Source organism: Ammospiza nelsoni, chromosome 3, assembly GCF_027579445.1.
Source record: "Ammospiza nelsoni isolate bAmmNel1 chromosome 3, bAmmNel1.pri, whole genome shotgun sequence".
NCBI classification, from domain to species: Eukaryota; Metazoa; Chordata; class Aves; order Passeriformes; family Passerellidae; genus Ammospiza; species Ammospiza nelsoni.
This window is the reverse complement of record NC_080635.1, coordinates 81395929-81420985: the sequence shown is the minus strand read 5'-3', so window position 1 is coordinate 81420985 and position 25057 is coordinate 81395929. Positions and strand designations below refer to the sequence as shown.

Sequence of the window (25057 nt, the reverse complement as noted above, 5' to 3'; positions counted from 1 at the left end):
GCCGGGCAGCAGCAGCCGCGGTGCCGGTCCCGCTCGGTGCGTGCGGGGCTCCCCATGGCGGGCAGCAGCAGCCGCGGTCCGGTCCCGCTCGGTGTGTGGGTGCGGGGCTCCCCATGCCGGGGCAGCAGCAGCCGCGGTCCGGTCCCGCTCGGTGTGTGGGTGCGGGGCTCCCCATGCCGGGCAGCAGCAGCCGCGGTCCGGTCCCGCTCGGTGTGTGGGTGCGGGGCTCCCCATGGCGGGCAGCAGCAGCCGCGGTCCGGTCCCGCTCGGTGCGTGCGGGGCTCCCCATGGCGGGCAGCAGCAGCCGCGGTGCCGGTCCCGCTCGGTGCGTGGGTGCGGGGCTCCCCATGCCGGGCAGCAGCAGCTGCGGTGCCGGTCCCGCTCGGTGTGTGGGTGCGGGGCTCCCCATGCCGGGCAGCAGCAGCCGCGGTCCGGTCCCGCTCGGTGTGTGGGTGCGGGGCTCCCCATGCCGGGCAGCAGCAGCCGCGGTGCCGGTCCCGCTCGGTGTGTGGGTGCGGGGCTCCCCATGCCGGGCAGCAGCAGCCGCGGTCCGGTCCCGCTCGGTGTGTGGGTGCGGGGCTCCCCATGCTGGGCAGCAGCAGCCGCGGTCCGGTCCCGCTCGGTGCGTGGGTGCGCGCCCGGAGCGCTGTCGCACAGCGCCATCTCCCGCGGGTGCGGGCGCTCCGCGGCAGCACAGCCCCACAACCCTGTGCGAGATCATCCGCACCCGATTCTCCATGCCCAGCCAAAGAGCTACTGCATCGTCCCATCTATACCATGGCTAATTTAATATTTGCCAGCTAATTGAAGTGGTGTATCTAGCCCTGACTAGAAGAATCTGTGATGAGTGCTGCACTCTAATTTTATTTTGCCTTCTGCTGTGAGGTTTTGCTATTGCATTAGCATTCCACTCTTGCCATCATTATTCAAAATTATTCACAGACACTGTCATGTGAATAAATCTAAATTATTCACTTAAATAATTTATGAGCATATCCTTGCAGCATCACTCTTACGGTTGCCTGTGGCAAATGAGAAACTTTCTCAGGTGATGAAGCTCAACTTGAATGTTTCTTAAATAATTTTCCAAATTTAAGCTTTGTAGAAATTGACTGCTTTGTCACACTGACTGGTTATGTAAGTCTATGGTCCTCTGCTCATGCTGGGAAGGAGGCGGTCAATAAATGTAAGTGAAAAAGATGCACTTAGATCATGTGCCCTGAAGCAGCAGCATGAGCTCAGGTCTGACTGCAAAAAGCCACTGCATATGCAAAGTCCTCCTATAATCCATGGTGTTAGTAATCTGTGATTGAAATTCCCAAGCTTGACTGCATGCTGGTGGTACATTGTGGGATTCTTCCCAGATTATACCACCAACACCTTGACTCATTCTTCTTGAAGCTTTCCCCAGAAAAAAAGGGAGCACCTGAAAGTGGAAGTCCTTTTTGTAGCCTTGATTTATATATTCAGCATTTAAGATTGGTCAAGAAAACTAGTAGTGATTTGCTTCATTTGTTGTTTGAGATATAAGAAAACTCAAAAAGTCAAATAGCCATCTGCATCACCTTGTGTGATAAAGCAGTTCTGTGGCACAGTTCTGACAGGAGCCATTAAGACATGAACATTCACACTACTTTCACTCACATTTTCTGGTCACAGGAGCTGACTGTAGTATACACATGGGGAGTTCTGGTTCTGATAAGGTCAGTGGCATTTGCTGAGGTCTTTCTGATGGGCACAGAGGATGCAGTGGTGTAGCAGACACAGAATCTAGGCAATGCTGTCCCTGACACAATGCTATCCCTTTCTCTTACAGGTGGTAGGCATTTTTGCAGGATTTGGTCTTCTACTTTTGGTGGCCTCCCCTTTCCTTCTACTTGCTACACCATTTGTTCTCTGCTGCAAGTGCAAATGTAATAAAGGAGATGATGACCCTCTACCTACCTAGACTGAGAGAAGATTGGACTCATCACAACATGTTTTGATTTTACTGTTGCTGTTATGTTTCCCTCTTGCACTTACATTGCTGTAGCCTTACTTGCCCCATTCTGCTTTTTGTTGACACAGTCTTGATTCCAGGAACTGTTGTTACTACTGTTGTACAGATCACTTGATAACAGACAAGGAGGGTAAGAGAAGGCAAGTTTGGTGCTAAAGGGAGACCACAGACCTGGGCAGCTATCTGAAATTAAGAGGTGATACTGCTAAAAATAATGCAAAAGGTTGGTGCTGCCCTGCTGGTGGGACTGTACTGAATGACATCAGCAAACCAAGCTGAAAAAGCCTACAAACTTCTGCATATCTGTTTGCTTCCAAATTTGCTGTCTTATTCCTGCATATGTTTGAGTTGACTGTCATTTGAATCTGATAGTCAACTTCATGTGACTTTATTACACATCTGATTTTGTTAAAGCCATCACAATGTCCTTTTTAGTACCTATTTTTTCCAAGTGTAACAAAATTAGTAAGGTGCATATAGGCCATCTTATGCCTTTCTTGAAATTTGGGGAGGATCAGAGGGACAAAGTTAGTCCTGCTGCCTTCCAATAATTTTATAAAGTCTTATAAGAAATTTGTTTGATTAAAAGCTACATTTTAAAATTAATTGATGAAGCTGTAAGGTTGAGTGGAGACACAAACCTGCTATTTAATCAAGTTTCTTTTAAAAATACATTGATGGTATTGCTTACCCCTGGACCACTAGTGTTTTTCTGAATTGTTATTTTTTGCTCTTGTTTAGGGTTCTGCTACACTTATAGGGCTATGTAACTTCTAATCCAGGTATCTTAATCTTTTTATAGATACATAGATATATATATATATTAAATCCTATTTAAACCAAATGTGTAAATAGCTGTGCTATTGAATTATTTTGGAAATTCAGAATAGCTTGCTTCTGTCTTTAGGACAATTAATAAAAAATACAGGACTAACTTTACTGTTTAGCAGACTTTTGGGTTATTAATGAGTCTTTCCTTTTAAATATAAAAATACATCATGGTTATCCCTGTAGTTAATATGAAAATGTCTGGGATATTTGTGGAAGTTGTGCTTTGCATTTAAACTACTTAGCCCATTTTCAGAGATAGTATTGTATGATATGTGGTGTATTGTGCTAATAACAATACTGTGACAAAATAAGTTTTTATTTGAAAACTAATCACTTGATAGTTTTGCAAGATTCAGTACTCTGTTTTCAGGGTAGTAAAGTGTGCTATTCAACATACTACATCATAGAGGTTTCTCTTTAGAAATATTTTTTGAAAACCATTTTGCTCTATTTTAAAGCCAACAAGAATTTGACTAATAACTTCTTGCCATGAAATGTGAAGCACCTGAAGCAATGTGTATGTAATACGAAGGAAAACATTCTTTTGAATGGCTTGTGGACTGAAGTTTTACTGCATTTCTTGGTCATCATTTATTTCTGCCATTAGCAATGTACTGACATGGATGAATATCTTGAAGCCAGGATAACTTTATACTGAAAATGTCTTTAAGATCTTTGACTGCATCTGCTTCTGGCTGTTGTCACAAGCTGGGAATTGTTTTTATAGCTCAACCATCAAAAAATTACTCTTTATTGGCTTTTGGTTTACACTGTGTATCTGTTAAATAAAAATATTGTAGGGCACAGTTTTGAAAAGGCCAATTTCTTTTTATAAAACTATTCTCCTCCCTTATCCTCCAAGTTTAGTGCTGTTCAAATTGTATCTAACCATAGATTTTAACTCCAGGAGCTGGAGATTGCAATTCACTTACTTGGTTTGATTTTAATGAATTTGGCCTCTGTAATGTGAATAAAAAGGATAGGTTGTTTCCAGCAAATCTGAAGTCATGATATCTTCAGATTGTTTATGGCAATGCGCAGTTCAGATCTTTTGTTATTTGAGTATCTTTAGTATTTTGGCTATCTTGGTTATTAAAAATTGCTTAATTGTTCAAAAATACCTGTAGGGAAGTGTGGTAGTGCGTTTGATCCCTGTTTGTCAGCTTCAAGGGGTGTGTGGAGCCCTGCTGAGTTCAGCAGGCAGGGAGCTGCTTCTCTCCCTCTGGCATCAGCTCAGTCCATTTCCCAGAGGGATCCCAAGCCATGCACCTAAGTTGTCCTGAGTCATGGCTTCACTGGGCAGAATTAGTGGAAACCCTTCTGCAAAGGACAGCGTCCTGAAAGTTATCTTGAACTATGGCCTTTCCTCCCTGGCCCTGTACTCCTGTTTGACTGGAGAAAAAAACCCTGGACAATAGGATGTAAAGACTTAATGGGTTATGAATTTTCTAGCTGGGGCACTGAGGGGTTTTGCTGTATTGTGGCTGTGACTGGTGACCAATTCTCCTACTGGGATCATAGTAAACAGGAAATATTCACTGGCCTGTGAACAGTATTGAGTGTCCTGGTATGAGGAAGTTTATTTTCTCTGTGCCTTTCTTAGAGAATTTATGTCAAAATACAGCAGAACTTGACTTTTCCCAAGTGCTGTGCGACCAATTAATAACCAATGTCAGAATTAATGCATTTCCAGATTTAAAAGAAAAAAGAAAGATAAATAAGCTATTTGCAAATACAGAACTTTTAAAATTATAGTTTATAATTGATACTCACAGGTAACATTATATGCAATCAGAAAACTCTGTCATTGTATCTCTGATCTCAACATACTTGAATTGCTACTGGTGATTTTTATGACACAGCTCTTGTTTCACATCCTAGCTGTTGGAATAGACTATATGCCTACATATATTTACCAAATACCTACCCAGTCTTTTCAGGTTTGTTAAATGTCATTCCATCTGTATTCTCGGGGACTTTTTTGCTTGTTTTTATGGTTGTTAATATAATTATTATTATTTTTTTAATGCTGATTTGGTTCCAAAGTAGCAACTTTTGGTGGTGATGTATTAAGTTCAGGGTGCTTTTATGTTACAGCTTATGTTGATACTGTGACATTTAATACCCCAAAATTCAATTGTAAATACATAATTTTAAACTCTGACATTTAAATCCCCTGCCACGGTAATGTTTGTTTCTTTGTCTTTCAAATGAAAATCTGTTGCAACAACTATGGCTTTTTGGATTTGCACCAGAAAAATAAGTATCACAGCATGATTCCTGCTGCATTTTTATGGTTATGCTATTATTTAGGGTGTTTTTATTCACACAGAATCATAGAATATTCTGATTTGAAAGGACCCACAAGGATCAAGTCCAGCTCTTGAGTAAATGGTGTGTTCGTAAATGCTGTTTGATGGAGTTTGTACTCGTACATCATCTGCATGTTCATCTGGGGTGTCATGTGGTGTCACATCTAGGGAGTGTGGAGTCCCACTCCAGAGGCTCTGCATCTCCCGAGCCTTGCCATTAGTTGGGCTGAAGCCAGTCCTGAGAGAGATCAGGAGCACAGCCCACTTCATCTTCAATGCTGGTAGTGTTGGCTTTTCCCCTGTGACATCGGCCAAGTCACTTACTGCCTTTTATCTCAGCCTGACCATCTTTAAAGTGAATGGACCAGTGTTTACCTCAGGAGTGCTGTGAGGACAAATTCATTGGTTTTGAGACTCTTCAAAAGTTTGTGAATGATGAACAATTATATATAAAAGATTACTGTAGTTTTATGTTAATATTTTAGTTTTATTCGTGTTGGCGTTCATCCTAAGGCCTCCTACTACTGACTTTAGCATGTCAAGAATTTAGGATACTTTCCCCAACATACTAAGAAGCATGATCTTTCCTCAGATACTCTGGTGCATAAATCAGGCAAAATCCCAAATAACAGCAGACTGAATCAACTCTCAGTTTACAGCTGAGCTCCTGACATGCAGAAAACAATCAAAATTAGGGAATAGCTCTCATTTATGGAGCTGACAGGATAAAATATCCATAGGTGAGAAAAATACTAAGTGTTTTTTTAAAAAAATATTGTTATGGGCAGGAAGATTAGAATGAAGTTCTGTGCATTTCATCTGTAGGCCTTTTACTGTATAGGAATAAATATTTTTAATGCAGGCCATTATCATTCCAGTGAGGTGCAGCATGCATAGACCTTTGTGCAGGTTTGCTTTTTTAAGACCAAAGTTTGTACATTTCATGTACATAATCTAAAAGCCTGAGGAAAACAAGTAAATTACAGTTGTTGATGACAGTGATACTAAGGACATCAAAAAAGCCTGCATCAGCCCTTAATTGCTAATGCACTTGTACTAAGTAAGGCATGCTGTTTGTGTTTAGAGCCCCATGGTCTTCATTATTGCTTTGATTTGTGTATATCTTACAAGAAATCCAGGAACATTAGGTACAGGTACATGGTACATAACTGAACCTTTCTTGATCATTTTATTATGATGTATTTTAAAACTTGTATAGGGATAAGCATGAAGGAGTCATGCATATGTATAAATAATGTATTTGACCAGTGTAAAAATAGTTCTGTTGATGTATTTGAAATGTAAGTGCATTTTGTGCCACTAACACTGTGATGTATAAAGGAGCTGTTGAATGCCTTTTAATGTGGTGTTTTGTACTTTGAATCATATTGGAGAGTTTAATTTGTAATTCCAATAGATATTTTAAATGAATGTGTTTCCTGTGATTCTTCATAGTGACTTTTCCCTGTGCTTCTCTGCCTCTCAGGCTTTTGGAGAAAGCACAGCCTGTGGCCTGGAGACCTCCTGCCACAATTCTGGACATAATTGTGGTTTCTGACTCACCATCTCCCAGCTTAGCTGGAAGAGGGAATCTGAATATCTCTATTCAGATATATCTCTAGGACTAATTTGATGCACAGCTGGATCTTTGATGGGCTGAAGCCAGTCCTGAGTGAGATCAGGAGCACAGCCCACTTCATCTTCAATGGTGATAGTGTTGGATTTTCCCTTATGACATTGACCAAGTCACTTACTGCCTTCTATCTCAATTTGACCATCTTTTAAGTGAGTCCTTGATCCAGCTCCCATTGTAGTCCATGGATGCTCTGGGCAGGTGGACGTGCTGCCCCAAGGATCACTCTGAGGCATTTGTATGTCCTTGCACTATGGGTTTAGGTCTGGTGCAGGTGACTGCGAGCAGCTTGTACTCCCACCTGCTGGTGTGGAAGAGAAAAAGTAATGTTGGGGTACCTGTTGCCAATTCCCTGACTTCTGGGACTCTGCCTGGGCTCTCCAGGGGGCTTCCCTGTCTGGGGAGACCCTCCTGGAGTGGTCTTGTGTCAGGAAAGAGAGACGCACTGGATCTTTTCATCTTCAGGTTCTTGTTTATTGTTATCTTATCTAGAGTTCTGCACGCTGTTCACGCCAGGCTCAGCGCACTGGAAAAGCACCACAAAAATGGCAAACAATCTATCATTACAAGGTCTTTTAAAGCTAAACTATCCAATTTAGAGCTAACACCTAGATTATTTTCCCTTTTAACCCAATAACTGATCCCCGATAGCCCACAATGTGGACTTTCCTACCCAATTACAAAATGCCACCCAAACCCCTGAAGAAGGAGGAAGAAGAGGCATGAGGAAGAAGCCCAGGATCACGCCCTGTGCCCTGCATCTTGCTTCCATCCAGTACATACTAAAAATCCTAAAACCTAAATTTCCCAAGTGATACATCTACACTACTCTCTATAGTCTACTTCATACTCTAGTGGATTCTAGTCCATTCTGAAGTTTAGGAAACTTTCTCCATGAATGAAGGTCAAAATCATTGTTCCCTGGGGGTCAGGGCACCCCAGAGCAGAGAGGGACATATTCCCAGTGCCCTGGGTTTCCACAAAGTAAAGCCCAATCTCCTGAATAAATGAGCATATTTAACTCTCTTAAAGTGGAGTCAAGAACATGAGTTCTCATGTTCTTGACTCCATCAACAAGCACTTTGCATTTTGCCTAAACGGTAGTTGAGGATGCAGACTTTCCTTTAGTTCCCACAGTTTATTTCTCATTTGTTAGGATACAATTTGTCTATATCTGTAAAGAATGAACAGACATAATTTCTTCAAGAAAATGGTGTACATAAAGAATATGCATGTATGTGCTTTCTACCTGACTACTTTAGAAAAAGCCACGTAATGGCTGCTACTAACTAATTTCTTTCATTTTCATGGAGCATAATGATTTTTCTCCATAAAGGTAAGAGCTAGTTAGATATTTTGTTCAATTAATTGGGCAGAAAATTGTGTCTAAAAGCCACAAGGTGTTTTGACTTCTAGGAGCAGGTATTGTTAATAATGATCTTTCTACTTGCTTCTGCTGCTCCCACATTGTGTTGCTTCCAATGAATGGATGTTTGGTGTTGCAGTTTTCTCCTGGAGAGTAGGATTATTTCTCAGTCATGTGCAATAACTGTGTAGATTAGTGACCTTTAGGTTCTGGGCAGTCCCTCTATTTCTCTACCAGTTTCAGCCTCCCTTGCTGTAGAAGGATTTTCTAACCTGTGCCTTTCAGCTGTGTGACTGGGTTTCTGCACAGCAAGTCTGTCATCAGAGAATGACAAGCACTGCAGAAATTAGGTGGAGCAACAGTCATCTGTCTAAAATTAGAAAATTTGAGTGGCAAACTTATAGCACATGCATGTTCTAGTAAACAGTGTCCAGGACCATTCAGTTGCCAGAGCTGAACCACATCCATACTAGTAAGTTCTGTTAGGAGGGACCACAGCCCCAGAATAATTCCTGAAGTGTATTTGGGCATTGGATGGAAGAGTTCTGCTCAAAATCATGTCATTAACTGTCCTATAAGAACTGAAAGATTGAGACAAAACTCTTGTGCTAATTCTAGCATTCTGCTAGTTATAGTGGTTCTAATGGAATTGGTATTGTGTATGCACACATGCATGGGGGATAGTGCTAGAAATTGCCACTACCAAATTGTGAGCACAGTGCATCTACAGCATCCACAAAGCACCTTTCTTCTTCTTTTTTTTTTTTTTAATTGAAGATCACCTGGAAAGTTCCTCATAAGAGATTTTGTGCCGTGGGTACTTGACCTGTCAGCACTGCATCTATATCAAGAGTTATTTTATGTGGGATATATTGAAACCAATGAAACTTTCATTGATTTTGAGAATGACAGGTAAGGCTGTTTGGTACAAGGAAGCCTTTGCTACCCAAATTCTGTGCTCTGGGAACCAAGATTCAGCCTCTAGTATCTGATATCACTTAAGTATGAGGTGTTTTGACATATATGTGTCTAGCCTCAGCTGAGGGTAGTTGATGCAAAGACACGTCTCCTCAGTTTTTGGGACATCTCCTTTCCCATCCTATACTGTTTTTACTAAGGTTGTTGTCTAGACAAATTAGCTTTTTTTAGCCTCTCAAGCTACTTCTCAGGTGTGGGGGGGTTTTTTCCCCATATGCTTTGATGACAGAAGTCTAAACTGTCCAGGCATATAACTACTTTCAGACTCCGGAGCAGAACTTGGTGGTGCGAATCAGAACCAGGTCACTTTGTATTTCCAGGTGGCTCTGTGTGTGATGACCATAACTCAACACGTGTGCCACATACAAAATATTTAGAAGCTGTAAATCATACAAACCAACTCACACATGCAAGCAATGGAAATTCACTTAAAATATTAGAGTCCTGTTCTTTTGTGGTGTGTGACAGAACAATGTCAAGTTCTGTGTGCTATCTGTGAATTTATCCCCCTGTTCCTTGATTTTTTTGTTTGAGTTTTAAGCCAAAAATGAAAAAAAACACTGTAAGCCAAATAAAGAGAGCCCCTGGAAGCAAATTGTAGGTGTCCTAATTCAGTGCAGTATTCTAAAATCTAGATCTATATATGTGTGTCTAGCTGATAGGTGCTTTATTTTTATACCCAGCGTCTCCTTTAATGTCGAATGTGTCTTCTAGTCTGTGTACTCATATATGACTGCAGGAAGAAGAAATTCTATTGCATAATTTTGTAGGAAATGCAATAATTTAGGAGGTTCTCTAGGCCTGACCTCCTCATACCAGTCTAAATTAAAGATGTTGGCTCAGCCATTCCTGAGATCTCACTGCAGTATGTTATTCTTGAGAACAATTACAAACAACCACGCACTTAATTTTTCCTCTTTGCTCCCTCAAAATGATGTTTTGGTGGGTGGCAGAAATACTTGGGCTGCCACAAAATCCTGATGTCTTACTGTATTTTGAGAATGCCACTGTCATTTTAGGGGTTAGCCACAGCAGAAATGCATGAGCTTGTGCAAAATTGCATTGAAAATTGCCTCGGCAGGTGGGCAGAGCGCGGCGTTTCTTTGTTTTCATGCCTGGACTCATTTTGTTGAAACTGCTACGAGGGGCACAGGTCGACTGAGGGATTCCTGAGCTGGAGCAGGGATAAACTCCTCCAGTGCATTAAGCAAAGTCCCTTGAAGGGACGTTCCCGGCAGAGAGCGGTGCTGGCGCCGGCCAGCAGGGAGCAGCCGCCGATCAGCGCAGCTCAGCGTGGGCTGCCTCCAGGAGAAATCCCTGGCAGCCAGATTTCCACCTCGAGCCTGTAAAGTCTGTGTCTCAAAGCCTCCGCAGAGCTAATTGTAAAGATAGGGCTAAAAATAACGATGTTATGATGGGCCTGCTGACACTGCTGGGGCTGTTCTAGTCTCTGATATTAACATACATTATTGCTCCTGTTCTCTGAGGGTGTATAAACCTTTTCTGACAGGGAAAAACATCGAGTGTTGAACTTTCAAAAGCAGATATAGAGATGTTGCAGTCTACAAATGTAAAATGAGAAGTGCAAACCAGAGATCTCCTTCAAAATGCCAAATTCAAAAACATTGATTTCACTGGGAGGAGGGGGGGGAACACTAAAATCAGTTGGTTACAAACAGAGTAAGATTTGGCTAATAACACTGCATCTTCTCTATATTTTATAACGGACGGATATTGTAGCTCAGCCAAATTATTTTCTCTCTTCCTACCCACACCTGCTGTTGTATCTGTGTCCTTTAATACAGATGTTCAGCAGAAACAATGCAAGTGCCCAAACAATAACTCCAGCCATCCATTCAGCAGTCAATGTGTTTGGCAGGGGAGGCTAGATGCAACAGGGAAGTTGTGAGTCCTTCTGCCTTTACGTCTCTATTTATATACATTCCAAAGTTCATGCGCCTTCCTACCCCTGCCCAGCCACCAAGTACATCTGAGTACAGCAAAGTGAGAAGTTGGTTTCTCATATTTTTTGTGGACTAGAGGTTTGTTTCAGGATCCTGCCAATACTAACACAAACTCTAACTTTAAAAAAAAAAAGATAAAATGTGCGGTCCTGGTTGCCACCGTCTCCCTGACAGAATTCCAGGGACTCCTGGAATTCATGCCAATTACACCCTCTTAGGGATGTGTTTGGAGCAGGTTTTTGAGCTGAATCTGTTTTTCCTTTTCAGATCCTTGAAGTTTTCTCAGGTGAAGCAGAGCAGTTAGAGGATTGGGGTAACACAGTGTCTCTTACCAAACCACTGACACTTTCCTTCCACCATATCCATGGATTTTGTTCAGCAAATTTTCCCAGCCTTCAACATCAATTAGGGGGCTACAGACAGAAAATCTTCAGAGTGCAGGATGCCTCCAGCCCTTCAGTGTTCCTTGCAGTTTTTCCTGCCTTCCCAGGAGCAGGGTAGTGTTTCTAGGTGCAGAGTATTGAAGAATAGCCCTTGAAAAATGCAAACTGGGGGAAAGGGGGTGTTTGCTATCGCTATCTTGCTGTTTCCCACAACTGGAATCAGAAAGCAGAGACATCCGGAACAGCAGAAGAGAAATTGCACCTTTACCTATGTCACCTCTACCTATGCTGTGACTAAAATGTACATTGGTGCTCAGTGCAATCATCCTTACCAGCAATTTTTATCCTTTCCTTACTTGTGATCTCAGGAAGTGCTGCATTGCAGGTTCTGCAGTCAAGTACTCGCATTTCCTTACAACTAAGGCTTGGTAAGGGAGGCAGAGGAAGGTTGTGACTCAGTTAAAATACGAGTGCCTTATGTGAGAGCTGACCCTCTGACTCAGCTTCTCCTGTGCCCTAAGACTGAGAGAATTACCCAGGTATTTTCTCTGCCATTGTGCTATGAAAATAAACTGAATGTGAAAAGCTACAGCACCTGCAAGCAACATCCTTTTTCTTTCTAGAGACATCCCTTAAACCTAGGGCTCCTTAAACTGAAAGAATTCTGTTGGGTACAACCATCTCTCTTTCATAGCTTTTAACATTAAGCCTGAGAAAATGCCTTCTGAGCCCCAGCGTCTGGCCAGAAGCTGCAGGGAAAAGCTGTGGCTGTGAGGGAAAGGAAACTGAGAAATGCTTGAGGTTGCAGCAACGTTTGTTTTGAATCACAGGATACCTTAATGACCCTTCAGGACACTCAGTACTTTAGGACTTTAAAATTTTTGACAGCAACCTCAGATGTGCAGCCTGTCAGCACGGCTCAGTAAGGTTGTAACACTGCTCTCAGCTGGATAGACTATGACTTTCCTTACTCCAACTCAAATATGAAGCTTGCAGAGGAGCTCTAGCTGCCATGCAGTGCCAGCAAAGCAGCTGAGAGCTACCTGCCTGCCCTTTCCATGCAGCACATAGCACCATGGGGCACTCCCTGGCAATGGGCATGATTGTCTCTGCTCAGAGATCTCCAAACAGGCATGGGCAGCAGCCCCACAGAAATGATTGTGGTGCTTCTTCAAGGTCCTGCTCAGGAGGCTGTGTCAGGTGGGATTTTCCAATAAAACAACTAACAATGCTCCAATGGAAGGGTTTTGTAGAGCTTTATGTATCTGAGTGTTCAACAACCACATGTAAAGCACTGCAAACAAAGCTCCTGGATACGAGGAGCACTCAACATGTCGGTAGGGAGAAGAAAACCTTTTTCTGTTAACAAGAAAGTATCATAATCTCTTTAAAAGCCATAAAAGCAGTGACAACATGAGGTTCAGAAAAAACTTCATTCCTCTCTAGAGTATCCTCTGTGTCCTTTGTGTTCAATAGGTTTTTCCACCTGAAGAACTCATTCTCTCCGGGCTTCTCTGAAGAGCTACTGAAGGCTCAACATAAGGTTTGTGTGAAGAGTGTGTGGGTTGTGTGCAGTGCTCAGGCTAATTGCTGCCCCTGAAGCAGCTGGGAGGGGGTGGCCACAGAGGAATAGTAAATGAAGGTAGTCCACAAAGATTAGAAAATGTGATAATCACTTGATTTGTCAGGAGCAGAATCAGGAAATTTAAGCAAATATCTCAAATTCATTATTATTTCCTTCAACAAGCAAAATTTCAAAATATATCTGGCATGTACCCCTCTCCCACCTTACAGAGAGGAAAACATCTCTTGTGTTACTGCTGGCTGTTTCACTATTTTCTTCCTATTTTAAACATAAGAAGCAAACCCCAAAATTTCAACAAGCCTTGAGTACTGCACAATGCCTGCCTTATTTCTTTTCATGCATGGTGTCATGGCAACAGGAGGAATTCAAAATTAATTATAATGCAGGCAAGATGGGCTATACTTGTATTATGTTTGATTTAGCTTGGCCTCCTGATTTATTCTTGACAAAGCAATATCAGAGGTGCTCTTTGCTACTACGGATTTTTCTTTGTCTGGTAAAGATCTTGTAGTCAATAATTTGAATATGTAGCAAGCTGCCAATGAAAACTGAATTATTAAAGAGAGATGAGACGAAAAATATTCAAAGGGAAAAGCAGGAAGAGGTAGTAAGTGATTAAGTGAAACAGATCATGTTAAACTTTAGTAAATTCTAGGAGTAAAAGCATGCTCTTTTTAACAGGAACAGCTCTACAACTATTACTGTTATCAATTTCCCTAAAAAGATTTGATTTATGACTTATTAATCAGATATAAGAATGTGTTTCATCTGAGAAATGCTCAGTACCTGCTTTGATATGGTGATGCCTTAACCTGAAAGATACCTTGATGGTACACAAAGGGAACTCAATAAAAAATCAGTTAGACTTTCCAGCCTAACAAGTGTTTTACTTCCTCATTCAAAGTTGAAGTACTAAATTCATTTTTCTCTTCTGCTCTGCATTGCTAAAGACTCATGTATCATATAGTTTTTTATATAGAAAGGACCAAATTCAATTTTTAACACTTAGATAGAATTCTTACACCTGGAAAGCCATTTCTGGTTTGGCAGCTCTGGCAAACCTGCAAATCTGTACCAGCAAGTCTATTTTGCACTCCCATCTGCAGGCATACTGTGCATCCTGTGAAGGACCAAATGCAGACTGAGAGACCCTGCAGCAGATTCCTTCAGCCTCTGTTCTGCATAATGCAGAAATAGTTCCCATGTGATGTGTGAGTGACCCATTTATGAGGCAGCTTCTGGAAAATCATGGGAGGTGTAAAGGCAATAATCATAAAGTAAAAGAAAGTTCTGGATTATCTATGTCCATCTTTTTTGTCTTTTGCATGATAAACATCCATGTTTGCAAGTTTTTATTCACTACGATCACCAGAACCAATGTTTTATAAAAATTCCCCCCCAAAAATAAAATCTGAGATATAGCACAATCTCCAAAAGTAGGATTTTGGAATAAATATTAGAGACAACAAGGTGTTGAATTTTATTCTTTTTTTTGTACAAAATATTTTGAATTAATCTTATTTCCTTTATGCCAAATCAGTCTGACTTAAATGTTCCAGGTATACGGTACCCAGAAACAACCTACCACTGACTAAACAGAATACTCTTTTTTTTTTTAATGAGAAAGGGAAATGCTTTTTTTATTGGCAGGAAAAACTATATCTATCTTGGAGGGCAAAAAACCCCCAACAACTTATATTCAGATGTCACGTTGCATTTAGTTCTTGACTTAGTGAAGAGTAAAAGAGATCTTTAACTGGGTTGATTACCCACAGAAGTTATGCTCTCAGCAGTCCTGAAACTTGTGAACATCACTGTTGTTCAAGCCTTTGCATGCAGTGAGAGCTACTTGGAGGACAGTTTGATCTAAGTTTCTCCTCACTTATTTACCCCTGGGGTCTCAATACAATTTCCAGAGCTATTGTACAATATGTGCAGATGATGAAATTCCAGAAGCTAATGCCTTCCCAGACTGGCATCAGGGATCAGTGGTATTGCATAAATAACCTCTGGATATTGTGACTAATTTCTGTCAGAACAACAGCTAACTCATTGCAACAACTGAGAAACAACATGTGGGAAAAGCAGCAACAAGCACTGAACAACGTCTTGACATGTCCTCCATGCAGTGCTGAGGCATTGATCCACTTACCAGATGGGAGAGACAAGTCAGGCACGTTTCCTGGTTCTTTGGGTCCACATGTGGAGCATCAAAGAGGTGAACTCATATTTTTTTGGAAACAGAAAATTACTCAGTTCAACAGAAATATCTGGGGGTGTAGACACTTCCCCAAGATGCAGGATGAAAATATTCTGGTATGTGATACCACTTCTGTGTCAGGTTTCTGGAGAAATTTGTGAGGTTAAAGGAGAATGGGCAAGAGACAAGGAAATAACCAGATTTACTAGACCACAGTTACTCTGAGGAGTAGTGCTTTCCTTGTGGCTCTTTTTCAGTGTTTTGAATCTGTACTGCCTGCAGCCAGCACTGGTTACAGATTATACTGGCGGTTCTCTAACATCTGAATTGCTCTAGCATGTTTTCAGATAGTTCCACAACTTGCTATTGGCACTTATTTTGGGTATTGTTTTAAATTACTCTGTTTCTTTTATGCATGGTGATAATGAGACACAGATTTTGTTCCATACTGACTGGCAAGCAGGCAGCAATCAAGAGTCCTGATGTGTACCAGTGAAGCCTTTCTCCCAAAACGCTCCCAAAAGTGTCACTTCTGAAAAATGTGGTCCCAACTAGCAAAAGAGTGAGACCTTGCAGGCAGCTGAAGGGAGGCTGTCTGTTTAATCCATAGCTAAACAGAAGTGGGAAAGCAGTAGGAGCTCAGTAACTTCCTGGATATGAACAATGTTATGTCAGCTGAAAACTTGGCAAAGCAGATTCATGTGGGGGCAAGGACAAAAGCTTAAAGTATAAGGGGAGAATTGTCCAGCAGAGTACAAGAGGATGCTGTACTTAATAAAAAAAAGGAAACACGCTGCAGTATAATTAAAAACAAAACCAAACCACCACATAAGCCCATCATGCAAATAAAACTGAAAGGAGAAAAAAACCACCAAATCAAGAAAGTGTAAAACATTTATGTGAAAAGACATGCATACTTTATTTCATAGAATGCCTGTGTAAAAAACTATTTCTACTGTGTTTAATAAACTGTCTGCATAGAGAAGTGCATATCAGGGTTAGTTTACTTCTGCTATGCAAATCTGCTCAAGGCAGGACTGCTGGCAGGACACTTCCCTTGATGGCAGCAGCATTGCCACCTGGCTGAGCACAGACTGACTTGCATTCCTTCAGCACTCCAACCAGGGTCACTGAAGAGAGTCATTTGTCATCATCCTACTGTGTGACTGTGTTCACAGGGGTCTTAGGATGAGGGAAGAGATGAGGATCTGACTCCATGTTTCAGAAGGCTTGATTTATTATTTTATTATATATATTATATTAAAACTATACTAAAAGAATAGAAGAAGGGATTTAATCAGAAGGGTAGCTAAGAATAGAAAAAGAAAGAATGATAACAAAAGCTTCTGTCTCGGACAGAGAGTCTAAGCCAGCTGACTGTGATTGGCCATTAACTAGAAACAACACTATGAGACCAATCGCCAATCTACCTGTTGCATTCCACAGCAGCAGATAACCATTGTTACATTAACAAAGGTTAACATTACATTGTTAATCTTTGTTCCTGAGGTCCCTCAGCTTCTCAGGAGGAAAAATCCTAAAGAAAGGATTTTTCATAGAAGATGTCTATGACACTACTGGGCAAGTTCAAGGGCCAAAGCTTGTAATACTGTAGTTTTAGCTTCTTATACCTTAACATTTAATGAGAGTTAGATTAGTATAAAGAATGATGAAGTGGTTCCAAAGGTGTCCATGGGAAATTCTTCTCAACCACAGGGAATAATACTAAATGAAAAGAGTTTGGAAATTGAGAGGAATTTGACCTTGGCAGAAGGTAGACTGAAATCAGGGACTGGCGCCCTTTCAAGGGTATTTTTCCAGTCAGTATTTTCCTGCCTAAGTTAGAGGTTAAGCAATCCTAGTAGGAAGTTGGTGGGAGCCAGAGACACCATTCTCAACCAACAATGTGCTACTGATGAAAGGGTCAAATCCCTCAGGAGACAGGGCTGGAAACTGCTGCCTTTTGTGGACTAGACATTTTGGTGGCAGTCTTTGCTGGCCTTGCTGATAGTACCTGACATCCTTCCAAAGAAATACATTTGTATTACCCCTTTGCAAAGTTTCTGACCCTGATTTTCCCATCCTTTCTTTCTAAGAACATTTTGTTGTATTCAGTGTTGCAAGCAAATACTGCGACCAGTCAAGAAATTGACCCAAAAGGTAATCACAGAAGTAATTTGTTTTATATTATTCAGCATCTTCTCTTCCTTTTACTTTTTTTCTATAAAGCAACCAAATCATTAAGTATCTTGAAGAAACTTCTGTTTTTTAAAAACAGTGAAGGAATCTACATCAAACAGCAGTGGTGGCTCTAGCAGTGGTGGCAAAACATGCAACAAAACCTTGCAGTAACACAGCAAGTTTCCATCCCACTTTAGTCTAGGGGCTAGGATATAAATAACAACAGTGAAAATGTGTCAAAAAGAAATAAAGATTTACAAGACAGCCTTATTTCTTCAAAATCTTTTATTCTCTTCCTTTTACATGCATACATGCAAATGTCTAGCATTTACATTTGGTGGGCTTATTTACTAAATTCTGCAAAATTATTCATTCATTCCTTTCACAAAGCTGTATAAGGAGCCCAAAATTGAGTTTCTCACACTGATTCTAACTTTTTTTATGTCACCCAAACTGGATGTCTGTGATTTAGAGCTACGCAGCAAAGCCTCCTATTACATCCAACAGAAAGAAACAGTTCCCTCCAGAGGAGGATTATCTCACAAGTTGTGCAAGTTTTAGACTTGGGTCTAGGTTGGTATCTTAGAAAAGTGAGTTGAGTTTAAATGCTCCCTCTCCCAGTCAGCTGATGTTGAAGAACCACAGGGGTGGTTTCCCACAGCCCAGGGAAGCCTGATAGAAGGTTTTTCTCCTCCCAAGAACCAACACTACAGCTTGTGGGATACTTTTCCACATGTGCATTTGGGCAGCCCCTTGGAAGTATCGCTGTAGTCACTGTAAAATTGCAGTCTGAGAGGAATAAGTTTTAGCTGCTTAAACTCCCTGAGATAAATTTGTTTCTGAGAAGTTCTGTACGTTTGTTTTTGTGGAACTGGTTAGAGGGTTATGTTCCTGGCTGCCTGCTACAGAGGTTGTTTTTCGTTTCTGAGCTGACAGGATAAATTTACTGTTTTCAAGTGTTATTTCTGTGGGGGGAAAAAGAGTCTAGAAATCTCTTGGGGAAATGCAAACAGCGTGTTGCACATGCTCTGTATTCCAGCAATTGAATTCCTGAGGGAAGTACCTTACAGTGGAGAAATTAAAACAGTGAACTTGATACAGACATACATGGGAAACTCAAAGTGAATTTGATTAAGAGTGAAAATGCAAATAGTTAAGTTTTTTTGCCTGTTCTGAACTGTGATTAGAAACAGTCATATGAGTTGTCTGTGGGGGGCACTTGCTTAAACCCACCTAAAACACATGGGGCCATCTTGGCGACTCTTCTGTTTATAGCTGTTCGTATCTACCAGGTTTGCAGTTGTACCTTTTCCACATAGCAGTTCACTACTTCATAAATCCAGGTATAGGCCACATATCAGAAGATCCATATCAGGACGTTCACATTTTAAATCAATACAATTTTGGGTAATATTCCTTCTTTCCATTCTCTTCTTTCTTCCAGCATAACTGCAGAACACTGGTGCCAGAAGCCATATGTCTTCACTTTGAATACATCTATGTAGTCTATAGTCCCCTCTGGTTTATTGTTTCTGACTGATCTTTGTTTTTAGAGCAATTCATCAGTTTAAAAATAGATGGGTGTGTTACTTTCAAAAATCGCAATGAAGGACGAATGCTTTGATGTTTTCTTATTGAAAAATCCTAAATAATTCTTTGTATGGTGTGACTCTATAAGACTTGCTCAACAAGTTAAGCAGTTTGGCCAGTTTGATATTCCAAAATAATATTTTATAATGAAAATGAAGTTCAAAAAATGCTGGTCAAACTAAATTCCCTTACTGTTACCATTATTGTATTTTTGGCAAGTCTTACTTCAATGTATTTTGGCTGAAATTAAGTTTTGCTTGTGTCTTATATTTGCTTTTGTTTGAAAGCACAATCTCCTAAATCTGAAGGCTATGACCAATGATATAATAAGACGTAGGATGAAACCTCTATTTCTTTTTTTTAATCTTATATTTTGTGCTCTAAGTCCCTTCCTAACTCAAAGTGACAAGGTTCTGAGTATCAGAATGAAAATGAAAAGTTTATATTTTAGTCACTCGGTCTGTGGATTCTATAATTAGTGGCCTTCAAGGCTACTGAAGTATATGCAGCATTTGAGAAAGGTTCTGCAACATCCCCCACCAGAATCTGAGTTGAGCAAATGAGATGTCTGGGGAATACACTCCAGCTCCTGGCTGCACAGGGAAGATATGTGCCTGTATGAATAGTGGAAGGGATTTCATCAGCCCTCTTCTGTTTGGGCATTTCATTTAAAATCCAGATGATGAAAAATATAGATATTTATGATATTTATAGATATTTATAGATTTTTATTATATTTATAGATAGTCATGGAGTAATTTTAAAATGGGTACATTACATGGCTAAATCAAAGATTAGCTCGAAATTCTTCTGGCAGGGGTTTACCTGAGCTGCTTTGCTTTTCTCAGTGCAAGATGTTGAATGGTTGAAGCATGTTCTATCTGTGGTGGATGGGTAAACAGTGGCTTTAGCTTGCAAAAAAGGACAATGAAGTGAAAGAAAAGTTCACTAATTGCAGAACTAGTGAAAACCAAGAACAGGCTAAAGATTTTCAGATTTCTCTGTGACAAAACTTTTAATAAGAGATTGGACAAATATTTCTTAGGAAGAAGATTGTTCTGGTGATGGACTGGGACCTCCCAAAACACCTGAGCTCTACTGTTCAATGATTTTAAATCCACCATGAGACCTTGTGTTATCTGTAATGATTCAGAGAGTACCTATTCCAAATTTTCAGGAAAGCTCAGACCTATGCTTGGGCGAGTCACTATGGTATTTTATAACATAGGAATGCTATTAAAATCTCACTCCTTGGAGGCAAATACTCAAGACAGCACATGGAGAAGGCAGCCTGAGTTTGTCCAAGCTGCTGCTTCACATGATTACCAGGATGTAGGTGTCCATGTCACCATTTAGTGGCTGTTTGTCAACAAAGGAGAAGTTTTGCTTAACAATGCAAGAGGCTTTTGCTTACCCTTCCAAAAGCCTAAAATGAAAGGACAGACCACCCTGCGCAATGAGGTCAGTTTATAGAGGCTTTGAAAATAGACAGTAAGATGGAAAAATATCTGACTTTGAAATAGTTTCAACATAAGTTTGGGAGTGAAAAGAGCTCAAGAAACAAAAGACAGAGAAAAGGGTATTTAGGAAAGAGCAATGGTAAAGGAAAGCCTTGTTGCAAAGGCCTGTGTCAAACCAAGTTTGCTTGTTCAGAAGGCAAATGTGATGCAGACACGTTCAATAACCTTATTTTCTTTTTCATCACCACAGAGTGGGACAGTTTGGCACACCAGCTCTGCTAGGTTGACTAGATTTAAAATAGAATGAAGTACTACTTTGGTTGGAGACAAGACTTGCTGGTTTTTGCAGGTATCAGCTGCAGTGCTAAAAACAAAGCTTCTTATGAGGGGAAAGAAATAGCAGGCAGTGTTGTTCACCTTGTCAGACTTATTTGGGAAGTCAATAGGCTAAATCTCTAGTCTCTTTGTTATCTTATTGTTTTACTGAAGAGGAATCGTCTTTAAAAGCCTTCAATATCATGGTGTTTCTGGAATCTAGAGACCCTTTCTAGACCTACACATCCTCAATGCACAAACCCAAGTTGCTCTGCTCTTGATCTACTTTGTGTAGATCAAAGTGGAGAGATAACATCCCCACATATTGATAATGTACTGTTTTCTAGGTGTATACAAAGTATATTTGTATACTTTCTTAGTCCCTTTGGGCTAGCTATGAGCTGGACAATTGTATTGCAGGACAGTGCATGCACTGAGGAGCAGCAGTCCAGCTCAGTAGTACTCATGCAGGGCTTACACCAGTTGAACTCACAGAACTTTGCACATGTTTAGGAAACCTACGCTGGACCTAAACTCTCCCCTAGTCCCAAAGCAAAGGAAAAAAATTCATATCAATGTATTTTCCTATGAAATGGAAAGCAAGGAAATAACTGCACTTTCATTTTTCCTGCATATTTTTAATGTAAGATGACATCAGAAGTTACACATGGAGAAGTGGTATGAAAGTGTGTTGTAATTTCATCTCACATGGGAAAGGACTGATGGTGTTATTCCTCAGGTAGTCACAAATGCAATACTGTACTTCATTTCCACCCTAACCTGTATTATATTGTATTTCAAATGCTATAGAGTAAAACAGAAAGTATAGGGTGTAACTTGTCACGTTCCAGAATTATTTTTTACATCTGATTTTATATGTAATTACTTTACCTTGTGAAAGGAAAAAAAAGGGAGAGAATTAAATCAAAGTAGGAAACAGAAAAGAGTCATGGGAAACAGATGAATGATGACATCCAAAGAATGGCATGAAAAACTGAAGAAATGCTACACAAAGCCAGGAAATTGTCATTTTGCAGCAATGGCATCTGTCTGTGATCATCTCCAGCACTGTTTCACCACATCCATCACTGAAGGACACACAGATGTCACCATGAGAAATTCACAATTTGAATATAGTTCCACAGCAAGCAGTGGAAATACTTTGATTAACTCCAGAGGGCTTTGGATGTGGCTCTTTCCATATCCTGGCTCATTTTGGCTCAGGACCTGAAATCACTGTTTTTCTTTTTAATAACAATACTTTCCATTTCTGTGGTGAATTACATCCACAAAGCTCAGTGAAAGCTTGTAATATTTCCTTTCATGAGTTCTATTAATATCAAGCAAGATAAGAACCTTTTGTCTTGAATCACAGGTGTTCTGACCTTCTCACAGTTCAGAGGCAGCTTAAAATTGTAATTAACTTTGGTAGAAATTGCAGCATGCTGAAGATTGTTCTCGTTCTGATTTACATTTACAAAATCCATTGTCGTCAGGGGAGGTTTAGCTTGGATATCAGGGAAAGGTTCTTCCCCCGGAGGGTGGTTGGGCACTGGAACAGGATCCTCAGGGAAGTGGTCACAGCACCAGCCTGACAGAGCTCAAGAAGCATTTGGACAATGTTGTCAGGCACATGGTGTGATGCACTCTTGGGGATGGTGCTGTGCAGGACCAGGAGTTGGACTTGATGATCCCTGTGGGTCCCTTCCAACTCCACATATTCTATAATTCTTTGATTTCTTATGACACAAATTTTATAAAATATAATAACCTAAGAAGTTATTCACATGTTGAAATATCAAGTCAGAAATCATTCTTCAGTTTCATGTTTTACTTATGAAATTAGATTTTCTTTTTTTATACATATGACAATCAACATCTATCATTAATTACAGTTTGAAATACAAATTAATACTGCTGTAATATGTCATAATGAGATAGAAATATAGCTGGAAAATCCATTTTGATTTGATTTTCTTTTTTAGATTGTGGAGGAGACTGCTGTCTAGTAGCATAGCAAAAAATGAAATCTCTTATTTTTTCTCTTTTTTTTTTCCTCCTTTTTTAAATCAATGTCTCCTGTTTATGTTACTACAATTTTTTTTTTTTTTTATTATTTAAGGCAGAACAACACACTATGAAAAATAATGGACATAAAGTAAAAAATTTCCCTTGAGCACAAAAAATAGTGCCTAAGTTGTTCTGCTGCATATTTAAGAAATGGGAAAAGTGCTTGTGTATAGCAGTATGATAGCAGATTCTTCTGGGAAATCTGTCCTGGATTATATGTAAGTAAAAATAAATTATTTTGAATAGGTAACCAGTGAATTGCACACAATGAAGTTAAAATATCTCTGCAAAAATACAGAGATATTGTATGCAGCAATGAGCACACATGACTGATGTGTGACTGTGTCCTATAAGGGGGTTTGGAGACGTGTGTGTGCAGGTTGCCTCCTCTAGAAAGGATTTCCAAATCCCCAAAGATGAGACCAACAGAGCAAACAATAGCACTGCTATTTTAGCAACAAGAAACAAGAAAAGAGCAGCTCCAGCAGGAGCAGCTTGATGCAAGAAATGGGCTTTTATCTCTGCTTCCATCCTGATATCGCAGCCAAGCATCATGATGAGACCTTCAGTTCCAGGACAACAGTACACTCCATTTTAAAAGGCCAAAACGGATTCCAATGAGGCTGTCTTGATTAATTTAAAATAGCCTTGTGCTGAAGTGGAAGAGAGCTTGTTCCAAAGCCCACTGAAGTCAATAAGAGTTGACTTCAATTGCCATTGGATCTAGGCCAAGATAGAGGCACCATGAGGTCATAGTTTAACAACTTTGTTCTAAAGGACAAAGTCTAAAATGTTCCAACACTTGTGAGTTCCTTATTTAACTCCAGGAGGCTTCAGGAGACAGTTTGCATTATGAATTGAATCGACTTTCCTCTTAGTTGAGAGGATGCTACTGAGTGCTCAAGTCAGAGGTGGTTGCAGTGGTTGGGGTTGCATTAGAACAGGGAGGGGTCTCAGGGAGCTCTGAAGCTTTCTCCATAAATTACAGCCGAGCATCCCAGCCCCTGCTTCAGCTGCCACCACAGATGGCCTGGGCCAGCTCAGTAACTGTGTGTCACCACAGCTGATGGCAGGGATTGTCCTGAGGGCTTACGTCAGTAGCTCAGCATCCAGCCCTCTGCAGCAGCTTGTTCACAGAAGAATTTTCCTTTTTTAGATTTCCAATAAATTAGTAAAAAGACCCATAAATCTATTGAACACTATTTCCTGCAGTCACTCTCGTTTGTAGAATCTTTCCTCTTTTATATCTCCTGGCTCCCAGCACCGTTCCAGTCCCTTGCCCAGCAGTCAGGCCTAGCAGAGCACAGTGCTGTGTCCTTGCTGTCTTTGCACATCTCCTCACATGTGAGAGGGGCTCCTAGTGGTTTGCTGGGTAATCCTGGGCCCATAAAATGTTGCCTTTGCACTTGTCCCACAGCCATGGGGTGGGTTGTGTGTACCCCAGGACTGTCCTCACGGGAATGCTTTCCCCAGCCCAGGGGTGGCTTTGTCACTGTGCTCTGCAGGAGCACGGCTGAGGGGCAGTGAGGGGGGTGAGGTGTTCTCTGGGTGAGGTGCTCACATATCCCAGAGGGGAAGATGTGTGGGAAGGTGGTGACAGCTTCAGGATGAAGCAGGCCATGAATATGAAAGGGGCCTTGCTTGAAATTAAGTCTGATTTTGATCCAGTCTAGGCCAACAGACAGTCTTGCATGCAAAACACAAAATACTTGCATCTTGTCCCTGAACTTTTTTGTGAATGTTTGCTAAAATCAAGTGAGACCCCCAAAACATAAGCTCAAACATAAGAAATGTATGAAAAATCTATTACAGATGAAACAGTGACAATAGAATTGGCCTCACCTGCATCTCTAAAGGAAATATTATGACAGACTTATTTTTCATCTTTTTCTTTCTTCTTTTTCTTTTTTTCTTTTTCTTTTTCTTTTTCTTTTTCTTTTTCTTTTTCTTTTTCTTTTTCTTTTTCTTTTTCTTTTTCTTTTTCTTTTTCTTTTTCTTTTTCTCTTTTTCTTTTTTCCTTTTTCTTTTTTCTTTAATTTTTTTCTTTTTCTTTCCTTCTTTCTTCTTCTTTTTCTTTACCCTTTTCCTTTTTCTTTCTTATTTTTTCTTTTCTCTTTTTTTCTCTTTTTTTCCCCTTTTCCTCCTGCATCAGTTGTAAAATCAAAAGGAACAAAATAGGACAGAAGAAAA

At 40.5% G+C, this 25057-nt stretch overlaps 1 protein-coding gene across 3 annotated transcripts in view; it reads left to right on the top strand.

Annotated features, from left to right (window-relative positions):
• Positions 1–14345, top strand: part of RNF144A (ring finger protein 144A) — a 70700-nt gene extending 56355 nt beyond the window's left edge. For 2 of the 3 annotated variants that reach the window (XM_059467319.1, XM_059467322.1), the window contains one exon: positions 1817–6573. In XM_059467319.1, coding sequence (XP_059323302.1) covers positions 1817–1948 — 132 coding nt within the window. In that variant the 3' untranslated portion in view covers positions 1949–6573. Of the gene's footprint in view, positions 1–1816; positions 6574–12942; positions 13010–14157 lie in introns of those variants that run through there. The other variant, XM_059467320.1, reaches the window with a different exon arrangement.
• Positions 14346–25057: the final 10712 nt, after the last annotated feature.